The following is a 25,395-nucleotide window of genomic DNA, read 5'->3' as shown; positions in this document are numbered from 1 at the left end:
ACAATCCACCCTGGAAGTTACGAGACCATGGGGTACAGTGGCCATGCCATGCCAAGTCCAAAAGAGCTTCCAGGTGGTAAACCAGCCACAAGGCACTCCAAGCCACTGAGGCTATCTAAGATAAGACTCCAGTGACAGCACTGGATCTCCCAAATTATGGTCCTGCTCCTTCCAGGTGAGCACAACCCCATCTAGAACAACCTGTCTCTCAGACTTGAAAACACAGGACACATCACACCTCTGTCTGTTCAGAATTCACCTTCAACTTGTCGTACATGTAGCCCATCACCACCTCTGAGCACTGGTCACTTCAATTGCCTCTCCTGATTCAGACACATCTGAGAGATTGAGCTGAGTATCAGTCACATGACACCTCGCTCCAAATCTCCTGATAAAAGCTCCCAATGGTTTCAGTTATGTGCTGAATAGCACAGGGAACAAGATAGAACCCTTTGGGATGCCACAGGACCACTCCCATGGCATCAAACAAGGGTCCTCTAATAACTGCATTATGGAAATGGCCTTGGAGGTAGGAGCTGAACCACTGAAGTACAGTGTCCCCAACCCTGAGTCCCTGAGCCGTGGTCAACGGTATTAAAAAGCTGTCAAGAGATCAAGCAAAATGAACAGGGTTGCAACTCTTCATCTCTCCCTTGACAAGAGTAATCTATGACTCTTCCCTTTCTCCTGCAGAGTTGACATTTCAGACACATGAAAAAGGTGCAAGTTTCTATCTCCATCCCTCACTCCTGCCAATCACCCTGAAACATCTCTCCTGTCAAAATGGTATAAGCCTACTTCTGGTCTCAGTGCTAAAAACCATTACATGTTTTCATTCGAAAATTATATGCATAGTTTTAGAAAACAATGTGACTTGCAAGAACCAGCATTTCCAGGGGTCTGGACACTCTTAGGATGTTATTCTGGCTATACTTACATCGATAAGGTGTTTGACCTCGTGTTTCCTGAGATCACTACTAATCTTGGCTGCAAGCAGCACACAAGCACCAGCACACAGTTTTCGGTTCTGTTTGTTGAGCTTGCCTTGCAGGACAAGCTTTTCGAAGTACACGTAAGCCATGGACACAGTTACTGGCTCCAGGTTGCATTCCATACTCAGGTTCCGCATCTCCCTCTTTAAACTGTGGGCACAGAAAGAGGGAAAGAAAGCTAATTTTGCTTCATATAAAAAAAAAGGTTACCACAACTTAGGAAACAAGACTCTTAATTCTTGAATTCGCATTTCTGCTTCTTGCCAGATGGTCTGTGTATACTGCAGAAGGTAGTGTATGCTTAGGAGGAGGAAGAAGAGGGCTTGTTTTTGCACACATCCATTGTGATGTGGATCAAGCAACATGATATGCATTAGGCCCCAGTAACATTTGAATTGCAAACACATGACTGCATTAATTGAAGTGTCCTCTCTGACTTTATTTGCATCTGGAGAAAGGAGAACTCATTCTAATCTTGCAGGTAGGCATTGAGCGAGGATATGGGTACATAGCTGCCACAGTGAGAAGTTGCTTAAGACTGCAGTGTTTGTTCTTGGCTGATGTTTGAAGGCTTCGGGGTTGAGGAAAGAACATGCACGGCTCTTTATCAGTGGAAAGATGGGGGGTGTGGTGTGACCAAGTAGCGATCTTCAGGTGCCCAAAGGAGTATTAACCCAAATGGGAAGAGGAAGGAAGACACAAAATCAAAAAACCCCTCCTTCCTAGCTCAGGGGTCGGAAACGTCTTCGGCTTGAGGGGAACATACTCCTTTCTGGGCAACCTTTCAAGGGCTGGATGCGTGGACAAAAGTGAACGAGGCAATGGATGTAAATGTTAGCTTTGGTTAGTTTATCCGTGTGCTCACCTATGCCTCTCTGCCTGCCATCCAGGCAAGCAAGAGGCATTATCAGAGTGATAACTTGAGGCTGTGAAGCAGAGCAGGTAAAGTGTGTGGCCTCAGGGAGAGTATCAAGGGCCAAACAGAGGCCTAAGCCTGAGGTTTTACACCCCTGATTTCAATGATCAAGAAGTCCCTATCACCTACAGAACTATTATATCACACCCCAGCAACGTACACTGCTTTCTAATAGGATCTTGACAAGCTATGGTGCAAGATGTCAAGCCAAGTTTATACGAGGCCATTGTGGCACACTTACTTGGGACGAAGTCCCAGTGAACGTATTGGGATACACCTGAGTAAACCTACATAAGAGTGGTCTGAAAGTATTTTAATCATATACAGTAGTGCCTCGCAAGACGAAATTAATCCGTTCCGTGAGGCTCTTCGTATAGCGGTTTTTTCGTTTTGCGAAGCAAGACAGCTTAGCGGATTAGCGCTATTAGCGGCTTTTAGCGGATCAGCTGATAAGCGGCTTATCAGCGGATCAGCTGATAAGCGGCTTAGCGGCTTAGGAAAAGGGGGGGAGGGGCAAAAACCCGCAGGAACTCGCAAGACATTTCGTCTTGCGAAGCAAGCCCATAGGGAAATTCGTTTTGCGAAGCGCCTCCAAAACGGAAAACCCTTTCGTCTAGCGGGGTTTCCGTCTTGCGAGGGGTTCGTCTTGCGGGGCACCACTGTATATTAATTACTGTTTGGGAAGAAAGAACCACGTTTCAAATTGGTCTAGAAACACAGTAATGCACCCTCCTATCATTACCATCCCTGTTTTAATTTACCTTCTGATTTTGCTTAGTGTCAGCTTGATGTGAGGAAACTTCTCTTTAAAGGTCTCGTTCATATCCTTCTTAAGGTCCGATGGTTTCACGTATTCTATTACTGTGGTCTAAAATAAAATAAAATAAAGGAAAAGGGTTTACAGATCCTTACACTGCCTTTACTGAAAGAGAATGAGAATAAGGATTAAGGATTCAAAGTGTCTCCATGAGAAACTAATCTACAGTAAGGGGCAAACTAGGTGGTGCTTAGAAGGCTGAATTCAGGGTCTCCCATCCCAGCTAGCTCTCTCACAACTAACAGCGCTGAACATCTTTTTTAACAAGATGCACAGCCTTCTTCTGTGACCAAGAGGCCATGAGCCTGGGTTTTTACTATTAGCCTCTGTCTTGTCAATCAGAGAGCAAGTCTTGTCTTCCACACATTATTAGGTCGGACTGCAAATGATCTCAGCAGAGTTGAAAGCTTAGCATCAGCCACACCACATCTTCAGAGCAACGATGGCTTGAGATGGTATCCTGCTATGGGAAGTTCCTGCTATTAACCATCATTTGCCCTTGTACAGGATTACAGCCAAGTACTCCTGTATCTAGGCCATCACTACAGAATCCTCGATGAGAAAACTTTAATCTCTCCGAGGACAGGTTTTCAAAGCTCTTGGGTAATCTCTTAATCCTGTAATACTTGGCACTTCAAGAGTGGTGCAAACTGGGAACTTGAACAGGTTTTCTCTACGGCAGCACGCCCTAGGGACTATTAGCAAACTCCCAAGGAGCCTAGAAGGTAATGTTAGAGGTTAACTGGAGAGTGAGGGAAGGTGGCAAATCCTTCCCTCCCATGCCTTGACCTTTTGATGCAGTGAAGCAACAGTTCACTTCGAGCCCGTATAATTGGCTAGATGAAATGTGGGACTTTTGAGTTCATTAGGATTTACTTGCTGGATTAGACAAGGGCTCTGTCTAGTCTACCACCTGTTTTCTAATGGTGACCTGTCAAATAACCCTGGAAAGGTCATGAGCCACACATGATTAAGGATCCCCCAGTGTGTACCTCTAGGAACTGGAAATACTTAGCATTTGTGTTCACCTTTAATGGGTTTAAAACACTTCCTACACATTCTCAGCAATCCTTGCAACAATCTTGTTATGGCAGATCACTATTATCACTATACTGGAGATTGGGTTGAAGAAGAAACTCTGAAGAGTGGTGGCTTGCCCAAAGCCACTTGGTAAATTCACGCCAAGGTGATTCAGCAAATAAATTATATTTTCAAAAAATTATTAAGAAATCAATCACCTGCTCAGCCTTGCATCGAGACAAGAATGCTGACACCACCTCCCACAACAGCTCGTGTAGACAGCTAAGTACTGAAAGCTACATTGTGCTTCCAGAAGACTGGAATAAGCACCACCTCTCACTTGTCTTTATAACTTGCATTACACCCCCACACAGAAAACAGGATATATATATATTTAATCTTGTGTGGAAGCTGCCTGAGGAATGTTTATTGATGGGTGGCTATAATTCCAAATTAAAATGAAACATGCAAAATTTGGAAAATGAGACATTTTTATTTGTACAGGGTCGTATGAAGTCAGAACCCAGGATCTGTACTACACTACGCCTACAATGTCTTATTTGCGAATTAATTTGCTCTACACCAGCTTCGTACCATGTACGATGCAAAGATGAGGACACGTTTGTGCTTCCCACAGGGCCACTGAGGATCATCCAGGAGATTGGGGTTGTACTCTGCTAACTCACCAACTTCATTTCCTAGAAGTAAAAAAGAAAAGAAAAGAAATGTACTAGGAGTTCACTGGCACAGTAAAGGAGAGCTTTAAAGGGAAAAAAACATGCAAGAAAGCCCTTCTAAGTGGTCATCACTACATCATATGGGAACAAATTCCATAATTCAATTTTGCGCTGTGAAGAAGTGGTTTTGAGAAGGTTCATGTAACAACCAAGGAAGGTTTTAGGAAACAAAGTATTAGCATTCAAGAAGACTTTATCCACACGGATAAATGAACCCATTTATCAGAGCAGATCACTAGATGGACCAATCGCCAGCTGTACCACTTCAACCCAAAGTCTAGCTTGTTTCTGCACTATGATGAATAATAAACCCTCTATATTCAGAAGCTCGATATGTAGAACAAACCTAAAAAAACCCACATCCCTGCATGGCAGAATTACCAATTTCACAGGGCCCAGGAATCTCAACATGAGCACTCTGCAAGATCTCGCAAGATCTCTGTGAGAACTTGCAACCCATATAAGGAGGCTTTGGCAGGGGTGCAATGGGGCATTCCAATAAGTTTCAGTCCCCCTATCAAACTACAGTTCCCAGGATGCTTTGAGGAAAGCCATTACTGTTTGAAGTGGTATTATATGGCTTTAAATATATAGGGCAGATGGGGCCTTACTGGGCACAGAATGCTGACAACTTGAGGGGAGAGCAAATGGAAACTAGATGGAATGGCGTATCCTGAAAGAGGACAATCCTAGAACCCTGAACAGAAGCATTATATATTACATGGTTTTCTTACTGGTCCCACTTATATTTCTATAACTGTCTCCATCTTAAGCGGAACTGGCTTCCTAGTTTCAAATTCAAAAGGTGGCATTCATAAATTAGGACTTTTGAAACAGTTTGCAAAAGCCAAATGTTGGCGGGATAAGATATTTATTAAATGCCAGCTCAGTGTTACAGTAAAGTTGTTGGCACTCTGCCCAGATTCTTATAAGACCCATTTAAGGCATTGCCCTGATTCTCAGAAAATGTCTTGCCTGTATCCTTATGCCTACATATGGTTATGAAGCCCAAATAAATAGTTCTTTTTAGATGGTCCTGATATTTCAGTGCTGAAATTAAGCAACATCTAGGACTGAAATATTCCACTCAACCATAAGGAAATCTGATTAAACTGGTAGCATTTAAGAGCGGCTTTGTGTATATTCAGCATGCCTGAATATTTCCTGCAGGGGCATGGAAGCTGGTATCTTATCTAGGCAGAGTTTTGCTTTTTGAAATTGTTAGTCTTTTGATTATAAAAATATAAGTCTGTAGCCCTTATTGAGGGACTACTGCCCTGGGAACTTCTTGGAATTATTAAATGAATAACTAAAAAAAATAACAAGATGGGAGAAATTCAGCAGATTGGTCTGTTTGTCTGACTTTCCACAAAATTGATGATGATGATGATAACAACAACAACAACAACAACTTCTTCTATCCCATCTTTCCTGCTGAAGGAGCCCAGTTATCCATTCTTCCTTAACAACAATTGGTTGAAAACATGCACATGAACCAGGCAGTGAGATGGGCAGAAAACTAGTTTGGACAGGCAGAATACAAGTGGAGATTGTGAGATGGGACTGTATATCTTCTGAGCAGGGACCTGTCCTTCCTGTGCTCATTATTCTAAAGTATCATGTACACTAAAGGCATTCTATTAATACTACTATTCATTACTGCTAATGCTACTACTATTAATAACAAAGGGCCTTGAACCCTTGAAAGCTCAGAATGCTCTAACATACTCTAAATGGAATTCAAATTCTCTAAATGGAATTTATACTCTGATTCCTCCTAATCTCATTTTGGCCAATCAAAACCTATCGCTGACACTATTTCATCATCACCTTTGCCTTTTTTAAAATAAAACAACGTCAGCACAGAAGGACCACAGAAGGGCATAGAGGAGTCACATAGTATTTACCAATATCTGCTGTGGAAGGTATTGTTTTGGCTGTTGCAGTTTTGTATCTTGATCCACCAGTACTCCGCAGAACGGAGGCTCGGCACACAGGGACAGGACCATGGACATCATTTTTGCGGCCAACGAGAGCGTTTGTCGGATACAAGAACTTTGCATAAGACACAACCTGCAAGACAGCCAGTCCCAATTAAAGTTAGTATAGTCACCTTAAGATTTTTGCAGGGATCTTTTGAACTCTGGACTGCAAGTTTAAAAATTCTTCTCTTGCAATTAATAGGAAGCCCCTTAGAATTAACTCTTCAGAGTTAATTCAGAGTCTATGTCTTCAGACTGTCTATCTCAGTTTAACTGCTGTGTCTTAAATGCAACCGATAGTTTGGGGAGAACCAGAGAGCTATTTAAAAAACAAATAGCTGCCATTTCCCCAGATAGCAGCTGGACCCCAATTCACTGTGTTTACAGTTAGAGTAAATCTGATGATTTGTACACACACAACACACACACACACACACACACACACAGACCTAATAGCTTTCATCCAGAATTCTAAAAAGGAATAGGGGAAAGGGAGACAAGAGATTACATTAATGCTCTGTTATAGTTTCAGGTTGAATTGAACTGCTGCTTTTAACATCTTTCTGGAATAACTTTCAAAATGCTCCACAAATGGATTCTCAGAACCTAATGCACCAAAGTGTTATTGCACTGGACAAATACCATATCAACTAGGCTCACTGTGTTCTGGTGATCAAATGAGATTTCCCCGTATCTTGGGCTTTGGTTTAACTAACAGTCAGGGATGCCTCTTCAATGGGCTCTGATGGGAATATGATCCTTGGTTAATTGAACATTAACAGATCCTATCTTTTAGCTACCAAACTCGCTACACCTGCGTGGATGGGGCCTGGAGGAAGAAATAGAGTCTGGGCACAGACTTCACCAGTCTGCTGTCTCCAGGGGTTTGGGACTACAACTCTCATTGGTGCTGATGGGAGTTGTAGCCCAAAACCTTTGAAGGGCACCAGGCTGACAGTTTTGCAATATCTAGATCAGTGTTTCCCAAACTTGGGTCTCCATCTGTTGTTGGACTACAGTTCCCATCATCCCTAACTAGCAGGACGGGTGGTCAGGGATGATGGGAATTGTAGTCTAAACGCAAATGGAGATCCAAGTTTGGGAAACACCAAAGTACCATTTAGGTACTTCACTGGTTGTGTGGAGGAGCTTTGCGAGTTTCAAACCACATGCCATTTCCTTTGGAGGAAACTGATACTGCTGTGAAATAACAGGATTCCTGCCATACTCAAGCTGATTACTGAACATGCTCCCCATGTGGAAACCAATAATGCAAAAGTCTTCCCATCAGCCAGAGAAGCAGAAAGCACTAAACAACCTTACCTATGATCACATGCAACCAGCCAAACGTCTAGACCAGAGGTTGCCAATATGCTTCCTTTCAAATGCTGTCCTCTAACCCATTAGCCCTAATCAGTTCAATCAACCTTTACTGGCATACAAAGACGACAAGAATATATGAATCGAAACAGAGATTTGGCATCTGCTCATAGGAGGAGATGCTTTGAGATCAAACTATACAGGCCTAGGAAGTTAAAAAAGTACCACCCAAGTCTTATGACAACGTAGTTTCATGGCATTGCTCAGATATTCAGCTACTTTCTCCAGATCTCTCCTTCAGAGCATGGGGCTCATTGGCTGTGCTGCCTGGGGCTGATGGGAGTCCAACAGCTTGGGTGGGTGCCGTGTTGGCTACCCCGGCCCAAACAGTAGCAGAAGAAGTCAAAAGAGTATGTCTGAATTGCATCAAGAGAGAGCTGAAGGATCCGCGGGAGGATCTATGAGCACATGTGGGCTTAAACCACCAGGCTTGCTCTCGATTTTTGTACCGGAACTGATGAGCCCCCGCAACTTCCAAGAACAAGCAAAGAGATCCACCGTTCGCCAACGGGCTCCTTACCTTGCCATCAGCTCCTAGCTCGACCCCTTCCATTCCTAGCACCATCTCTGTAGAGACCGAAACGCCACCAGAAGGATGTCTCTGCTTCTGCCCCTCTATTCTCAGTTCACTGTTAAGGGCAGAATTGGCAAGACAGGAATTAAAGCTGTTTCTTCTCATCCTAGCTCCGTAGTAAAAAAACCCAAAAAACAAACAAAATAAAAACAAGCCCCTCAACACAGCTAGAGATTAGGAGGCCAATTCCCACGTCTTCTCTGCTGCCATAAACATTTGTTCTTAAAAGGCTCAAGACATAAAAACTCACTGAACCAGCAAAGGGGATGTAAGCAATGGCCCTGAGATCTTCCTATTTTTAAAGTAATTTAACTTGAGGGTAATTCATACTTTATTTACACACACACACACACACAGAGAGAGCTCGACTTTGCAAGGAATTCCCATGATTGGACACAGAATTCTGAACACATTACTGCTGGTTTTGGACGAGATCCCTGAACTGCAATTCGGGGGGTACGTGGGATTCTCAGGGAGAAGACCATGAGCTTCAACTACGTATTGCAAAATCCACATGGATGTGAATCCAGCTGCGGGAACCCATTTGCCGACTTTGTCTACTCTGTCCTTGACCCTTTTCTTTAAAAAAAAAAATCTGCACAAAATAAATTTTCTTGTGTTTGCTAATCCATTTATAGGCTCTTTAAATCCAAAGCCAACAATGGATTGAATGTGTTCAATGATTATGTACAAATCAGTTTCAGACATAAGCAACACATCAATGACCTTGGAATTTCAGGGCTAAAAAATTCAGGCAACTCCCAAGATTTGAAGAGATACCCAAACATACTGTTTATCATCTTAATGCGCACATGTATCTGAAGTAGGCATGTGTATTTAAGTCTTACTAGCTAAAAGGTAAATGTAAAGGGACCCCTGGCCATTAGGTCCAGTCGTGACTGACTTGGGTTGTGGCGCTCATCTCGCTCTATAGGCCGAGGGAGCCGGCGTCTGTCCACAGACAGCTTCCGGGTCATGTGGCCAGCATGACTAAGCTGCTTCTGGCGAACCAGAACAGCACACGGAAACGCCGTTTACCTTCCCGCTGGAGCAGTACCTATTTATCTACTTGCACTGTGACGTGCTTTTGAACTGCTAGGTTGGCAGGAGCAGGGACCGCGTAACGGGAGCTCACCCCGTCGCGGGGATTTGAACCGCTGACCTTCTGATTTGCAAGTCCTAGGCTCTGTGGTTTAACCCACAGCGCCACCCGCGTCCCCTTACTAGCTAGGTATATAATATATAGAGAGAAATGTAACATATTTTTCGCCCCATAGGACGCCCTTTTCCCCCTCCAAAAAATGAAGGGGAAACGTGTGTGCATCCTATGGGGCGAATGCAGGCTTTCGCTGAAGCCTGGAGAGCGAGAGGCATCGGTGCGCACCGACCCCTCTCACTCTCCAGGCTTCAGGAAGCTATCCGCAAGCCTTGCAAGCCCGGCGGGAGTTCCTGCGGGCTCACAAGGCTTGGGGGCAGCAGCCTGCAGCCCTGGCGAGTGTCTGCAAGCGATGTGCGCCCGGCGGGAGGTCCTGCCGAGCGCTCAAGGCTTGGGGTGGCAGCCTGCCGCCCGAAGCACGCGGAGCCCTCCGGAGGGCGCCCCGTGCTTCGGCCGAGTATCCGCAAGCCTCGCGTGCCCGGCAGGAGGTCCTGCCAGGCACGCAAGGCTTGGGGCGGCAGCCTGCAGCCCGAAGCACGCGGAGCCCTCCGGAGGGCTCCCCGTGCTTCAGGCGAGTGTCCGCAAGCCTCGCGCGCCCGGCAGGAGGTCCCGCCGGGTGCGCGAGGCTTGGGGCGGCAGCCTGCCGCCCGAAGCACGCGGAGCCCTCCGGAGGGCTCCCCGTGCTTCAGGCAGGTGTGCACAAGGCTTGGGGCGGCAGCCACGGCTGGGGGGGGGATAATTTCTTTTATTCATTCCCCCCCCAAAAAAACGAGGTGCGTCCTATGGGCCGGTGCGCCCTATAGGACGAAAAATACGGTATTCCTTTCCTAAATTATCCATCAGTAGCTGCCAGATGACATGTTTTACAGTCTTCTGGGATTTCTAGCAGAGGTCATTGTTCCTAACTGCACTATCCAATACCTCGCCTTGTTTCAAATCCCTCACCCCACCCCTATCATTCATCTAGTTTTCAGCAAATGCTCTTTTGAGTGACCTTGCAGTGTTCCCACCGAGCTGGAAAGAAAGTTTCCCATAGTCTATTTATGGAAGGCACATCTGTATGTCAAGTTCTGTCATAAAAATATCCGTTTCGTTCTTCAGTGTGCTATGCATATGTGCTTGAGTGACAACAGAAATCGTGTTCTGTGTTTGGCCAGGCCTGATTAAGCGTTAGATATATGCAGAGGAGAACTGGAACACTTTTTTCGGTTATAAGTAGGACATGCCCAAAGAGCTGGAAAGTAAATGTCTGCTTACGCTGACACCCTTTTGAAAAACAACCCATTAGTGAAACCAAATGTGTAATTTTTATTTACAGTATTCATACACCAGTTTTTCAGGCAGAGCTCGGAAAACGATTTATATGAAATAAATGGTGAAAAGCAAATGGTAATCATGAAATAAATGGCATTGCCTTCAATGCCACCGTTCTTTATTTTGTATTTGCTTTATTTGATCTTCTTCCCAGTTTTGGTTACTTAGTTTAAATCATATTGGTGGAATTTGTATTGTTTCATACAGTGTTCACTTTAAACTGTTACGTTAGGCTATTTGTATTGGTTTACACTGATTGTTTTTGTGCTTGTGTTGATATTATGGTTTATAATTGTTTCCAATGTGTTTAGGACCGTTGAACTTCTCGTTTCTTTGGCACATTGTGAAGCACTTTGGGCCCAGTTTTCTGGAAAAGCGGCATAAAAGCAAACCAATGATGATGTTAGAGCATCAGTAAAAACCATAGAACATAAGGAAATAGCAGGGAAACCAGGGTTCAAATCTTCACCCAGCCATGAAGCTAGCTGGGTTGCCTTGGGTCAGTCACTGTCTCTTAGGCCAACCAACCTCACAGGGATATTGCGAGGATAAAATGGAGAAGCACCATGAATATTACCTTAAATTCCTTGGAGAAAAAGTGGGGATCCAAATGTAATAATAAACAAATAACCAATTGAAAGTTATCGGTCTGACAAAAATAACAGCTACTCACCTGATCCGAAAATTCTCCCCATAGGGCATGATAGAAAAAGCCACACACAAACTTCGTTTAGCACAAATTAATACTATCCTAAAAAGAAATACAGACAGGGTACAGTGAATCATGGGAAATATCTTGCATTCATATCTAGCCTTCCTATGTTGAGTTAGCAGAGCTCTCTGGGAGCGGCGAGAACCTAACTTTGTAACACACACATACACAACTTAGCCATTTTCTCCTTGCTTTTTTTAGCCCAACAGCCACTTTTCGGGAAACCTTCCTTTTTAAAAAAACACAAATAAACAATATTTTCATTAAAGTTTTTCATAATACTATTTTAAAAAGGCTACCAAGAATACAAATAGAATATGAAGCCCTCTCTTAAAAGTAATCCTTAGCCCTAGCATCTCACCCAGATGTTTTCGACTAAATTCTTGGTGGTTTAGTCCACAACATCTGGAGAGCATCAGGTTGGGGAAGCCAGCTTTTGAAGTAACACTACATCCGTTTTCACAGAGATTATTCCTACGTAAGAATAAAATCACCTAGGAAACTATCTTGAAAACCAAGTGCATTTTGCTCTAACTTTCCCATTAGCCATGAGTTCTCTACCAGTCCCCCAAGTACCTTCTCCAATAGGGCACAGAAATATTAACTACCTATTGGGGAGATGAGAAAGAAGCATAGGCACTGAATTCGACCTCCTTGATGGCACTGCGTAGCCCAACTCGTTGGCTACGTGGTGCTGTTGGTGTCAGATAGTTTTACTTAGGAGTAGGCCCATTGGAATTAACGAGCGCAACTAAATTAAGTCCATTAAATTCAGTGAATTAAAAATTTCAGAAGATAACATCACCTTAAACTATATTCCTAACATATGGGGCTTAACAAATGGTCAACGTAAATGGACTCTCCCTTACATCTGCAAAAAGATTAATACTGATACATTGGAAAGACAAAAATATGGCTTCCTTTGATTTATTAAAACCATAGTGACTCATGAATCAACGTATACAGGAATACAATAAGTCTACCTATCTACGTATATATTATATATTTTTGTAATTCTAATTACATTTTAATGACACTTTGTTATTGCTATTATATAATGTATTCTCTTGTTTTTCGTCATCTTCCTTTCCCCCCCTTTCCCCTCTCTAATTTCTTCTTTTTCATTTATTCTAATCTACTGTACTGTAAAATTTTCATTATCAATATTTTTTTTTTAAAAAAAAATTCTCCGTGTTTATGCAGAGTAAGATTTGTCAGTGTTTCCCAAACTTAGGTCTCCAGCTGTTTTCAGACTACAATTCCCATCATCTCTGGCCACTGGTCCTGCTAGCTAGGGATGATGGGCGCTGTAGCCCAACAACAGCTGAAGACCCAAGTTTGGGTAACACTGATTTAGATGAATGCCACCCATAATCCCCCATTAGTAAGGTTTTCACATCAAGGTGTTTTGCACCAAACATGGTCACTCGTGAACATATAGGCCACAGCTAGTGTAGAGCCATTTGCCATAATTTGACTGCAAGGTGGATTGGGATTCCTTCAGTTACAGAAAGGTTACCTGCTGTTCCTTGTGTCATACTGCCTCATGTTCTTGATGAAGTGGATCTTCTTCAAGCCTTTATGTCTTGGTGATCCAGATACGTGCTTGGTTCTACGATTTAAGAGGGTAAGGGGAAATGCGAGTAAGATCCGGGCAAAATGTAAATTAAAAGGGTAATTAAAAGGATGCACATGTCGGAGTCGGAATGAGTACACATGCAGGACCTGAGGAATTTGTCTTGGAAAAGGGTGCAGGAGGGAAAGGACTTGCAACGCATGCAACAAGAGAAGGTTAATGCTGCTTTTGAACAAGTACCTTCGCACACTGGCACATTCCACTATGTCTTCTAAAAACTCTAGAGAGCAGCGCTGGGAGATAAAACGCCTTCTGCAAAAATGCACAACACCACGAAGAGCGAACAATATTAGTTCATGGTCTCCGAGATCAGCAAGCCGTCTCAAGCACAACAGTGGCCCGGCATGCAAGCTTTCCCGAGCTGTAGCTTTCAACTTTCAGGGAACACCTTTCATACGGATCTGCTGAGGAATTTCCAAGGGTCGTTCGTGGAAACTCTGAATATTTTTGGTCATGGGTAAAAAACAACCACCAAAAAACAACCACCCACCATGCCAATGAAGGGTTCAGCTTGTATACCCATACCCCAATCAGAAATCAGCTCAATATATTATTTTGCCTAGGCTTGCAGAGCAACTATTTACAACATGCCTGCTGTCCTCATTCCACTTCTTTTAAGGCTGGGCGAGGTGGCTATGGTAGTGTGCGAGTGAGGACCGGCTCTACCATTAGGCAGAGTGAGGTGGCCAGCAGTAGTGTGTGCTATGTGGTGGAGAACACTGCCAGTGCTGAACGGCCAGTCCAGTCAGCCCTGGCCACGGTGCTCTTCCTGGAAGCCAGGTGCTGCTGGGAGATTACTGCTCCCCCTCCTCAAACATGAGCAGGGGGAGGCTTACAGCACCCCAACTTTAGCCATACTAAAATGGTTTATTCTGGGCCTGCACTGCAACAAAAGTGTGGGTTGCCAGAACCTTCTACGTGCAAGTGACTCTCCTGGTCTGAAGATGGGAATGAGGCAGGTGGATCATACAGTTTTGGACTGCAGGCTCAGGCTCTGAAAATCCTCTACATAAAAAAGAAGAGAAGACTTGCCTGCAAGAAAAACTTAGTATGAAGGTTGGAATGTCTCCCCAATAGAGATGCTGCTAGTGGATTTTTTTTAATGCATCCCGATGTACCGAAAAACAAAACAAAACAAAACAAAAACATGCATAGCAAATTATGGATAGTGCTACTCTAAATCTCTCTTGATTCATTATTAGCTGATTAAAAGTCTAAGCATTCAAAAGCAGGGTCTCCCACCAGCAGCTTAAAACTTCTGCCACTTCCTTTTGTGTAATGTGAAGCTCATCTCTATTATGGCATTCAGAGATGCAAGAAGTTTAAATGAACAGGGCAAGCAGCCTGTACACTCTGGAAACCCCAGATAACTAATGCGACCACAAAACATCTCAGCTGGCTGCGACCATCTCCTCTGTGGCTTATTTAAGATGCCAGGTAATCCTGCCTTTCCTTATCAGCTAATCCATCTTTCCTTATCAGTTAATCCAAAAATCAGGTTTTCACCACCATGTGGTGGCTTGGTCTTAACACATCCAGTTCTGGGAAACAAGCACCAGAGGGTATATTTAATTATAGCCATCTTAAAACAGTAAATTGCAATACAATGGCAAATCCAAATTACAAACCTTCCTTCTCACATATTCAGGACGAGTCTTTCTAAAATGAAGTTATTTGTGCCTTGCAACTAACATGTCAATTGTTCTCCTCTATATAATCCACGGCACTAAATACTGCTTGTAAACAACCATCCGTCCGTCCATCCATCCTGGAAATGGTTTACTGTATTATAACTCCCATCTTGCCTCTGCACTGAGAGTGATAGCCTGTGAATTAGCATATGAAATTACATAAAAACTAGTCTCTGGAACGAAAGCTGCAAAGGAGCTATTTCCACAATCAGTCACTGCCACCATATCCATTTGCTGTGTTCAAGTTATTAAAATCCCTTGTAACTATACTTGAAAACCATCTGTTTTGGAAAGCCTTTTGGAATGTCCTTTCTAACACTGCCCTTCTCTTAAGAACAAGCTAATGGAAATTCTGTCCCTTCAGCAGTAAAAGGGCAAAGAAAACAAATGTGTTTAACAAGTATCCTGGGAATTTGCAAAGGGATCTTCCTCTGGTGGTGGATCTTGGTAGCTTTTACTTTCTGGTAAAAATAAATAAATCCATTTCTAATTTCAATTGGTAGAGGTGGGAAGACTCAAGCCTGGGGATCCGATGTGGCCCTCCAGGCCTCTCTATCTGGCCCTCGAGTTTTCCCCCAGGCCACACCCCCTCATGAGCTAAACCTCTCACTGGCCTTGCTTCACACACTGCTAGAATTGTGTGGCTGGTTAGAATGTGCCCTTGCACTCCGATAATTAGTTGCTCCGCCCACTTTTTGCTCCTGGCTCCTCCCACCTCACCCTGGCCAAAGGTTGCCTAGGAGGAAATGTGGCCTCTTCAAGCAAACAGCAACAAAAATTTTCCCCATTCTTGGGGACGACAAAATGTTGTTCTGGAACAAGCAAGCAAGTTAAGCAGCTGGAAAAATCTTAAGTTTCTCTTTAGAAATAACAGCTACCAACCTCAGCTTTTTAGTTTAGAATATAAATAAACGGAAATAGCTTGGAACAATTTTCTCGTGATAAAGCACCTCTGCTTCAGAGAAAAGGAACACAGGACACTTTTCATCACTGCACACCTCTCGCCAAGATCTCGATCAGAGCTAGAAACTACTGTATTATATCCTTGACAGCTCTGGGGGGCTCTGTTGTGAGAAGAGATTAATACGTTTAATAAGCCTAACCTAACATTTACCTAACCTTAATTAATTTCTACAACCTTGCGTACAAAATTCGCTTGGCAATTATTTTTAGCAAAGCAAGTGGAGTTGAACAAAGATGAGACACCATGGGATTTGTTCAAGGTTACAATGAGCTCTGGGCCCAAGAAAGAACTGCGGGAGACTTTCACATCAAACTCAACAACTATCAGTTGCGGTACAAGTGCTGACTTTGGCTGAAACTTGGAAAGGAATGTCCGTCAAGTGTATCCAGCCCCCACCAATGCTAGCTTGCATTTACTACTTTATCGGTGAATCATCTGATGAAAATATAAGAATATAGGAAACTGGCTTATACCATGTCAGGACACTGGCCCACCCAACTCTGTATTGTGTACTGCAGGAATAGCCATTGTGGTGCCCTCCAGATACAACTGGTCTGCAACTCTCATTATCGCTGACCATTGGACATGTTGGATTGAGATGGTGGGAGTTGGGGTCAAGCAACATCTGGGATGCACCATGTGGGCTACCCCTCATCTACCTTGACTGGTGGTAAGTCTCTAGCATCTTCCCGTGCCCTACCTATAAATGCCAATAACTGAAATATGAACTTCTGCACACAAAGCAGGTGCTTTGCTAACATACTATGACTCTTCTACCTACAGACTGCAACAAGGGTGGATAAAAATCATTGATATACTTTTTTTTTTAAAAAAATAATTTTTAAAATTCAAAACAGATTTTTTTAAAAAATTAAATTGGATTATTAAAATAAAATGCTTTTGGAGGAAAAATCTTTGTAGAGATAGTTTTATATTTAAGTTACATTATAGTCCAAAGGCTATTCATCAGGAAATAAGGATTTGTTTAAGCTTTTCATGTGTGCTAAAACTTAGTCTTTTTAAAAAATTGTTTAACCACATCAATTAACAAACATTGATACATATGCTATAATGTTATTATAGTTAAATAATTTGTTTAAATTGTTATTAAGGAAATGATTATTTTTCTCCTTCTGATAAAGTACAGCAGAAAAGTTGTCCAAATATAAACAGTTCACTTATTAAACCTCACAATAATGTCATAATTATTGGTCTATGTACTTCTAATAGTATAACGAAATCAGTAATTTTTGATAAAACTGTAAAAACTTCTCTGAAAATTTATTACTGTATTATTTATTTATTACTGTATTCATCTGGTTGTAAATGTAAATATACCAGCAAGAATGAGTTTTTCTGTAAAAAAAAATGATTTAAATCAAGTCTTACTGACTAGTGATTTAAATCAATTTTATTTAAATCAAATGCACCCTGCTTGCAACCTTCTCTTTGTGAAAAGCTAAACACGTAAGACCACAAAATCTCTATGCACATGGAAAATCAATTATAGTTGACTTCCAAAAATCACCTGTGTACTTAAATTACCAATACTATTCTCGCTCTGCAATCTTACACATACAGAGATGCCCTGACAATTCAACAAAAAATTGTGTTTAAGAATGATTAGCACATCTAATATATAGATACTGTATATAGACTGTACATGTAGCTTTGCAGTATAATTCTTTCTCCAAATATGGGTGTTTATCCATCATCCCTGGCCCTCAATGAACTGCAGTCTTGGGAAATTTTAAAGGCATCATTTGAAAACTTACTTTTTGTCCAACAAGCCTACTTAAAAACAAAACAAAATAGTATGTTACCACACACACACTCCATCATCTGTCATGATCTCCGTTTCACAGATAGCAATCATAATCCTCATTTTATCGACTAATGGAATTATCCCAAGAACGGGCCACATACTGGGTCAACGGTGTCAGGATTAGCTCTTGGCTTATAGTTCACTGGACTATGTCGACTTATTTCTGACTATTTTCTCAGCAATGTTCTGTGGATTTAGGGCACAAACTCAACTGGGCTATAATAAGCTGTGCATCTGATCACTATCACCCACTGAAAGAATAGTAGTTAAGGAAACCCAAAGCCCATCGAGAAAGCTGGACAAGACCTGTCCAGCAAGCTTGCACATTCATGCCAATGCTAAAACAACTATGCACTGATATGATTGCTTTACTACTAGGAGAAATGCTCTTAAGTTTTACCAGTTAATCCAATGATGCCACCATGACGTGCAGTGCGATGTAACAGCATTATGCCTAGTTGGTGGTCATTTGCTATCATAATTTGCTGGGCCAGGCTGAAGGTCCATCTCATCCAGCATCCTGTTCTACAGAGGCCAACCAGATACCTGTAAGAAGCCTGAAGGTGGAAAATGAGTACAACGATGTTCTTCCCACCTGTGATTCCCAGGAACTGGTCTCCAAAGGCATATAGCGGAGGTAGGACATAACCCTTGTGGCTAGCCGCCATATTGCTAAATGCTTATCTAAACCACTGAGCCTCTTGGGCTTGCCAATCAGAAGGTTGGCGGTTCGAATCCCTGTGACGGGGTTAGTTCCTGTTGCTCAGTCCCAGCTCCTGCCAACCTAGCAGTTCGAAAGCACGTCAAAAAGTGCAAGTAGATAAATAGGTACCTCTCCGACAGGAACGTAAACAGCATTTCCGTGCGCTGCTCTGGTTTCACCAGAAGCAGCTTAGTCATGCTGGCCACATGACCCAGGAAAACTGTCTGCGGACAAACGCCGGCTCCCTTGGCCTGTAAAGTGAGATGAGTGCCGCAACCCCAAAGTCGTCTGTGACTTGATATAACTGTCAGGGGTCCTTTACCTTTACCTTTTTTACAGCAGAATCCTGTCAACAACTTCCTTTGCCACTTGCACACAAGCCAAGAAGAACAAAGGTTGAACACTTTCAAAAGTCTTGCTCATGTACTTCAACCTCGGCAACCGCATTATGATGGTGTGTGGGAAAACAATCTCTCAAGGGCATCTATGCAAGGAATGCTTGTATTCGGCACTAAAAAGTTTAACACCGAGAAATGTTGGTCTCTGTGACTTTTATAATCTGCATGTGTCTGCTTATTTTGCATTAACAGCCCGCCTTTTTGATGCAGGGCAATGAGGTCACTCAGGCCTCCTTCCTTAGTCAGGTACTGCCTTTATAAATGTAAAGGAAAAAAGCAAGTTGGGAATCTTAGCATGCTCAGATCTCACCCAGTGCCAATTCCTTCCTGTAATACACACAACCAGCATGGTCAAAACCCAAAACAAAGGTGGAAAATGCTGGTACTTTTTGTTTTGTTTTTTTATTGGTAGCCTAGCTGGAGGCCAAGGCAACTCGTGGGAACTTGATCCCTTTGCTATGCAACAAGGGCAGGCAGTGAGCTCATTCAGAGATCAGAATTGCACACAGCTGCCCATCAATCCCCTCCAGGCATATGGATAAAAAGATACAGATTGGCTCCCCCAGGGGATGCTTTTTAGCTCGCTTTGACTACAGGGAGAATGGATTACTGCTGTACTCACACCCACACAGCCCCCAGTGCGGGCATCTGGCTAAAATTAGGTTCCAATGCTCTTTGAAAAGTACACAAAGCACTAGTTTCAAGCACTACCTGCAATAAAAAACAGCTACACACAGCTACTGATACGATTCTTTAGTACAGCCTGTATTTAACTTGGAAGAATACAAAGCACCAGGTGTCCAACTTTATATATAGGGATATGCCAAGACCAACACTTCAGAAATGGATAAAGGAATTCCACAGGACTCCTGAAATATGAAATGCAACCCCTCTATCATTGTCTGTTAGGCTTTAATGTTACTGACTATAGGGCTGCCAAAAGCAGTCATACCTAGGGACAAGTCAAAGAAATAATTAGGAATCTGGCATGGGCAAGAATGAGGCAAATGGGACAAAAGGTAATGCCAATGATCTAGCAAAAGTTGGTCCTACAAGGAAATTTTACAAGCTAGAATGGGAATCTAGGGTTTAGCCGATCAGGCAGGTGTAAAGAATGCATTTAGGAAAAGATCCCCCAACTGTTTTTCTGCTATATTTATACTTATAGTTTCTGTTGTTACCAAATGTTATATTTTTATTCCTTGTTGAAAGCCATGCAGAGTACTTTGTAACAGGGCAGCTGTGATATTCTGATCCAGCTCACCTACAAGCACTTGGGATTTCATGCCACAGAAGTGAATCCTAAATAGCGAGAGCTATCCAGCGTTCCAGTTCTGAATATGCATCCTTGTTAATCCTTCCCTTGCTTCGCCCCCACAAAAGCTAACTGGCCAGCTCTTTCGTAATCCAAGTTGAAAGTCATTAGGGAGATGGATCTAGCCGTCAAAGTTTCATTGGCTGCATAAACTGGCATAAGAAAATGGAATATCTCTTACCACTGGACAAAAGCATCTCCATGGAAGGTGCTGGTGAGGTTGCCTCCCTCGCTCTTTTTTGCAAGTAACTCTGAACAAACTAGCTAAGAAAGCCTGAGATTGGCTTTATTTCAACTGGAAGTATCTGTTTATCTTCCCAAATAGGCTGGTATTTTCCAGTCTGTTGGTTTAAAGAGGATATCCCCCTCCCTACTGAAATCTTCTCCGAAAGCTAGATTAGATGGGCATTTAAGCTATGACCTTATGTTTTTAGAATATTTCACAAGGTTTCATTAAGTTTTACATCTGTTTCAGGATATTTATCCTTGGGGAGCATATAGTAATTACGTGGTGTAGGGAGGGATATTTATACAAAAAGGGGGTTAGCCCACAACCAAAGCCCCTCCTCCAAACAATCACAGTGACCTACAACCACTGCAAATAAAACAAAACATCCTTGTCCCACTTTCTCTCTCACTAGATTTCATTGAAGTAAAACCATGTGAAAGAGTGAATCACCATCATCGTTTCATCAATGATGAAATTTCAGCATCTCTACACGTCCGCCTTTGCTTAAGCTAATAATTCCTATTTCTATTTGTGTTGTGCTCTAAGGCTGGTTGGCACCACCATGATGCAAGATTCGAGAGACCCGGTGCCTTGTTAGCATGTGAAACCTGAGACTTCCTCCAACTGAGGCACACACAGCAGATCAGATAACCTTTCTGACTTCCGCGCTACCATCTGCTGCACTGGTTAAGTCCCAGGTATTTGGATATTCAGATTCAAGTTGCATTCATAAACCTAGCAAAACTAGGAGTTATTGTGCGGTCTACCTGCTCCCCCAAATATCTTATTACAAAAAGGGATTTACCAAGATACATGCAGCATGGATACCACAGACTGCCAACAACCTGGTTTGTTTAGGGGCTTTTTTTTTAAAGAGAGAAAACCCCCCTCCCATGCAAACTATGGGTCTGGGTTTAGTCACCTAAATTCAGTAAGCAGAACCCTGGATGCAGCGAATCACGCAGAATCCACACAACAAAATGTACTGGCAACCGATGAGCCTGGTATGTGACAAATCACTATGTCAGAGTTCAAAGGTGTTTGCAAATGGGGATCATAGTGAGCAAAATCTGGAAAGTCGCAGAAACCTAAAATTCAACAGAAGCCATTGAGAAATTTGAGGATTCCCCACTAAGAGTTGCCAGCCAAGTCAACTGGCAGAAGCCCATCCATGGCAAATCAATTCCAACGTACACTACTAGAATCACAAGGTCTACTCTGTGTACCAGTTTTCCGCCCTCGGGCTTCCACCCACACTGCTGGCACTCCTTAAGAGTGCACATCTAAAAACAGAATGTGTGTGGAGCTTGTGTGTTTTATTGACAGACACAGAATAGAAACCATAGGTGTGACCCTCGGTCATCAATCCAGAATATTAGTCTTCAGCCTTTTAAGACTAGGGTGCGAAAATAGAATAGGATTCTACATAATGTAATTATATTATATATTTATAAGGTTGGATGCTACCACTGCAGTGGCAGTGGCTGTGCTCCAAGCGGTAAATCCCATTGGCTCAGAAGAGTAGTTTGTTTTGCAAATGATGGTTGCGGGGAACTCTGGACTCCCTAGATCAGTACTGGCGAAACTGTCCTTAGGAAGATATTGTGGCCTGATGTATTTTCCCACTTGAATGTGCAGGAGCAGGGGTAGTGCTGGGAATGACCTTTCCAACCATTGCATTTTATACAAGCCACCCTGGGAAGAGCATTCCACAAATGGGGAGACACTGCAGAAAAGCCTGTTCACGTGTTCCCACCCTCCAGACCTCTTGCAGAGGGGGCACAAGAAGAAAGGCCTCAGATGATGATCGCAGGGCCCAGGTCGGTTCATATGGGGAGAGGCAGTCCTTGAGGTATTGCAGTCCTGGGCCCACAAATAATAAAACGACATGTCTGGGTAGGCATGCCTTAACGAAAATGTTGTCAGCAGGTGTCAAAACCACACAACAAAGGTTCCTGTCTGGTATAAAGACGTTAATAATAATAATAATAATAATAATAATAATAATACCCCGCCTATCTGGCTGGGTTTCCCCAGCCACTCTGGGCGGCTTCCAACTGAATATTAAAAACAACACAGCGTCAGACATTAAAAACTTCCCTAAACAGGGCTGCCTTCGTTGTCTTTTAAAGGTAAAATAGATGTATATTTCATTGACATCTGATGGGAGGGTGTTCCACATGGCGGGCGCCACTACCGAGAAGGCCCTCTGCCAGGTTCCCTGTAACCTCACTTCTTGCAGTGAGGTAACCACCAGAAGGCCCTTGGCGCTGGACCTCAGTGTCCAGGCTGGATGATGGGGGTGGAGATGCTCCTTCAGGTATACAGGACCGAGGCCGTTTAGGGCTTTAAAGGTCAGCACCAACACTTTGAATTGTGCTCAGAAAAGTACCGGGAGCCAATGAAGCGCTTTCAGGACTGGTGTTATATGGTCTTGCTTTCAAAGTACAGTTGCTGCAGCACCAAGAATTTTCGACAGATGCCCTTGGGCGATGGTGAAGTCTCCTTCTTTGGAGGTTTTTAAGCAGAGGCTGGATGGCCACCTGTCATGGATGTTTCAGCTGAGATTCCAGAATTGCAGGGGGTGGACTAGATGACCCTTGGGTCCCTCCCAACTCTACAATTCTATGATTAAGTAAGAATTAATACCATATTTTTCGCCCTATAGGGCGCACCGGCCCATAGGGCGCACCTAGTTTTCGGGGGGGGGGGGGGAAATCAAGGGGAAAAAATATGATCCCCCCCCCGCCGCAGCTCTGGGAGCAGCGGACAGGCTGCACGCAGCCTGTGCGCTACTCCAAGACCTTCTCCCTGCTTTTGCGGGAGGTGGCGGAATTCCTCCACCTCCCGCAAAAGCCCACAGGAACCGCGCGCGATCCTCTGGGGCTGGCGATGGGGGGGAAGCGCTGCTTTCCCCCACCGCCAGCCTCCAAACCAGGTCGGAGAGTAGCGGGAAGGCGTCACACACCTTCCCGCTGCCCCCCGATCCTCTGGGGCTGGTGATAGGGGGAAGCGCTGCTTCCCCCCCCCCCCAGCCTCAAAGAGCAGACTCTCCTGGCTTCAGCGAAAGCAACGTGAAGCCTCCGCAGTGCAGGCTTCAGAGGCTTCGCGTTGCTATCGCTGAAGCCAAGGAGCCTGCATTCACCCCATATGATGCATACACTTTTCCCCTTCATTTTTGGAGGGGAAAAAGTGTGTCCTATAGGGCGAAAAATACGGTATATATTGCAAACACATACACACACACAGGGCTCACCAAAAGTGAAATCCTGTAAACCTAAGAGATGCCCTAAGAAATCCCCATTTGTGACTGGGTGGGGGAGTGTCAAAATCTGGTATATTGTTACAGCAATAATATGGCCTATCTATATAGTCTTTTACAAGCAGATGCCAGAAGGCTGAGGTAGGAAGATGAAGGATGGATTTCAAGTAGTACCTATATGTTAATTAAATACGAGGCGACGGTGCCAATATACCATGGTTATGGCTCTGCAGTTCTGGGAAGCGAAGCATTAAAAAGCAACGGGGATTTTTATTTGAAGACATGGAAAGCCCTATCTGTAATGAAGCTTTCGCTCATCAAGTTTAATGGCATATTGTACATTAGATATAAATGTCAGGTTTCATGAAGAATTAAGACTTTAGTAAGAGATGGCTACCGGGAGGAACTGGGCCACAGGCTCCGATAATCAAAGACGACAGCCAACATCATCTTTATCTGTTCTTGAACTTTTGGTTATATTTATGGGACTGTTAAGAAGGAGGTTACAGAATGAACACAGTTTTTTAAAGTTCCAGATTTAAGCACAGCAAAAAGGGCCGGAATGTACTAATGAATGCCAGCAGTCAAAGGAATGCAGTCATACCTCGGGTTACAGACGTTTCAGGTTGTGTTTTTTTGGGGGTTATGGACCGCTGAAACCCGAAAGTGCTGGAACTGATTACATCCGGGTTTCGGCAGTCGTGCATGCGCAGAAGCTCTAAATCACACTTTGCGCATGCTCTGCAACATAGCTGAAGTGTTGAAGCTCACAAAATAAAACACCTTAAACATATGTTGACAAAATATGTTGACAAAACATATTTTAGAAGTAGGTGATAACCTTTAACTTTGCAGGTTGAAATGACCCACATTTAACTGTGTAGGATAATTTTTGCATATTATCCTATACTTGATACACAGGGAATCCCAAATGTCTGAGTTCCTTGAGCCCTTGATATTACAAAGTTGTCACCAACCCCAACTCAAATCCCTAGGAATGCAAATAAAATAGAGTCAAGAAATGCAAATATATAATCAACATGTATTAATCACGAATCACCATCACTAGGAACCATAAAATGTAAAATAATAATAATAGGGAAGGAAAACAAGCGAAAACAACAATACCATACTTCTTATCACCTCTAATAAGATGCAGGGGACGACAGAGGACAAGATGGTTGGACAGTGTTCTTGAAGCTACGAACATGAGTTTGACCAAACTGCGGGAGGCAGTGGAAGACAGGAGTGCCTGGCGTGCTCTGGTCCATGGGGTCACGAAGAGTCAGTCACGACTAAACAACAATAAGATGCATGGGACTGATGGGCATGTGAATATTGGGCTAAAGGTTTGTGCATCTGAGTCCTAAGTCAACATGTACAGCCTGTTTCTCTGCTGAAGAGCACTAACAAGGCTGAATCCAGCTTTGGTTGCCTTTAAATTCCCTAGCTCTTTATTCATCCCACTGGCATGTGGTTGGCCACTGTGGGAACAGGATGCTAGACTACACAGGCCTTGCGTATGACCCAGCAGACCTCCTCTAATCTTGTAAAAGTACGCCTGTATTCTGAACATTTTAACCAGGAGATTAAAACTGGCAGAGTCTGTCCCTGCCAGGGTTATGAGAACCCTGTGGATAGGTTGCAATAAAAATAGTTGGGTGGAGACATAAGGACAATGCCACACTGGAGGTCACAGAAGGACTTCGACTTCATAGACTGGAACAGGCAGTTCTTTCCCAGGGACATAATCCCTTTTGTGATGTCATCCC

At 43.4% G+C, this 25,395-nt stretch overlaps 1 protein-coding gene and 1 long non-coding RNA gene across 2 annotated transcripts in view; one reads left to right on the top strand and one right to left on the bottom strand.

The window, feature by feature from the left end:
• CABLES2 (Cdk5 and Abl enzyme substrate 2) overlaps positions 1–25,395 on the bottom strand; it is a 48,787-nt gene that overhangs the window by 4,325 nt on the left and 19,067 nt on the right. Inside the window, exons 2-8 of the mRNA XM_081867786.1 lie at positions 13,120–13,212; positions 11,562–11,639; positions 8,365–8,473; positions 6,390–6,555; positions 4,340–4,443; positions 2,670–2,776; positions 938–1,142 (exon numbers count right to left, since the gene is read on the bottom strand). Coding sequence (XP_081723912.1) covers positions 938–1,142; positions 2,670–2,776; positions 4,340–4,443; positions 6,390–6,555; positions 8,365–8,473; positions 11,562–11,639; positions 13,120–13,212 — 862 coding nt within the window. The remainder of the gene's footprint in view (positions 1–937; positions 1,143–2,669; positions 2,777–4,339; positions 4,444–6,389; positions 6,556–8,364; positions 8,474–11,561; positions 11,640–13,119; positions 13,213–25,395) is intronic.
• The window catches only part of LOC309345213, a 33,471-nt gene continuing 9,226 nt past the window's right edge, over positions 1,151–25,395 (top strand). Inside the window, exons 1-2 of the long non-coding RNA XR_014158100.1 lie at positions 1,151–1,473; positions 20,908–21,059. This is a non-coding gene — a long non-coding RNA (uncharacterized lncRNA). The remainder of the gene's footprint in view (positions 1,474–20,907; positions 21,060–25,395) is intronic.

The sequence above is a fragment of the Podarcis erhardii genome (genome assembly GCF_964252035.2).
Source record: "Podarcis erhardii genome assembly, chromosome: 6".
Taxonomy (NCBI): Eukaryota; Metazoa; Chordata; class Lepidosauria; order Squamata; family Lacertidae; genus Podarcis; species Podarcis erhardii.
This window is presented reverse-complemented; position numbering and strand designations above follow the sequence as displayed.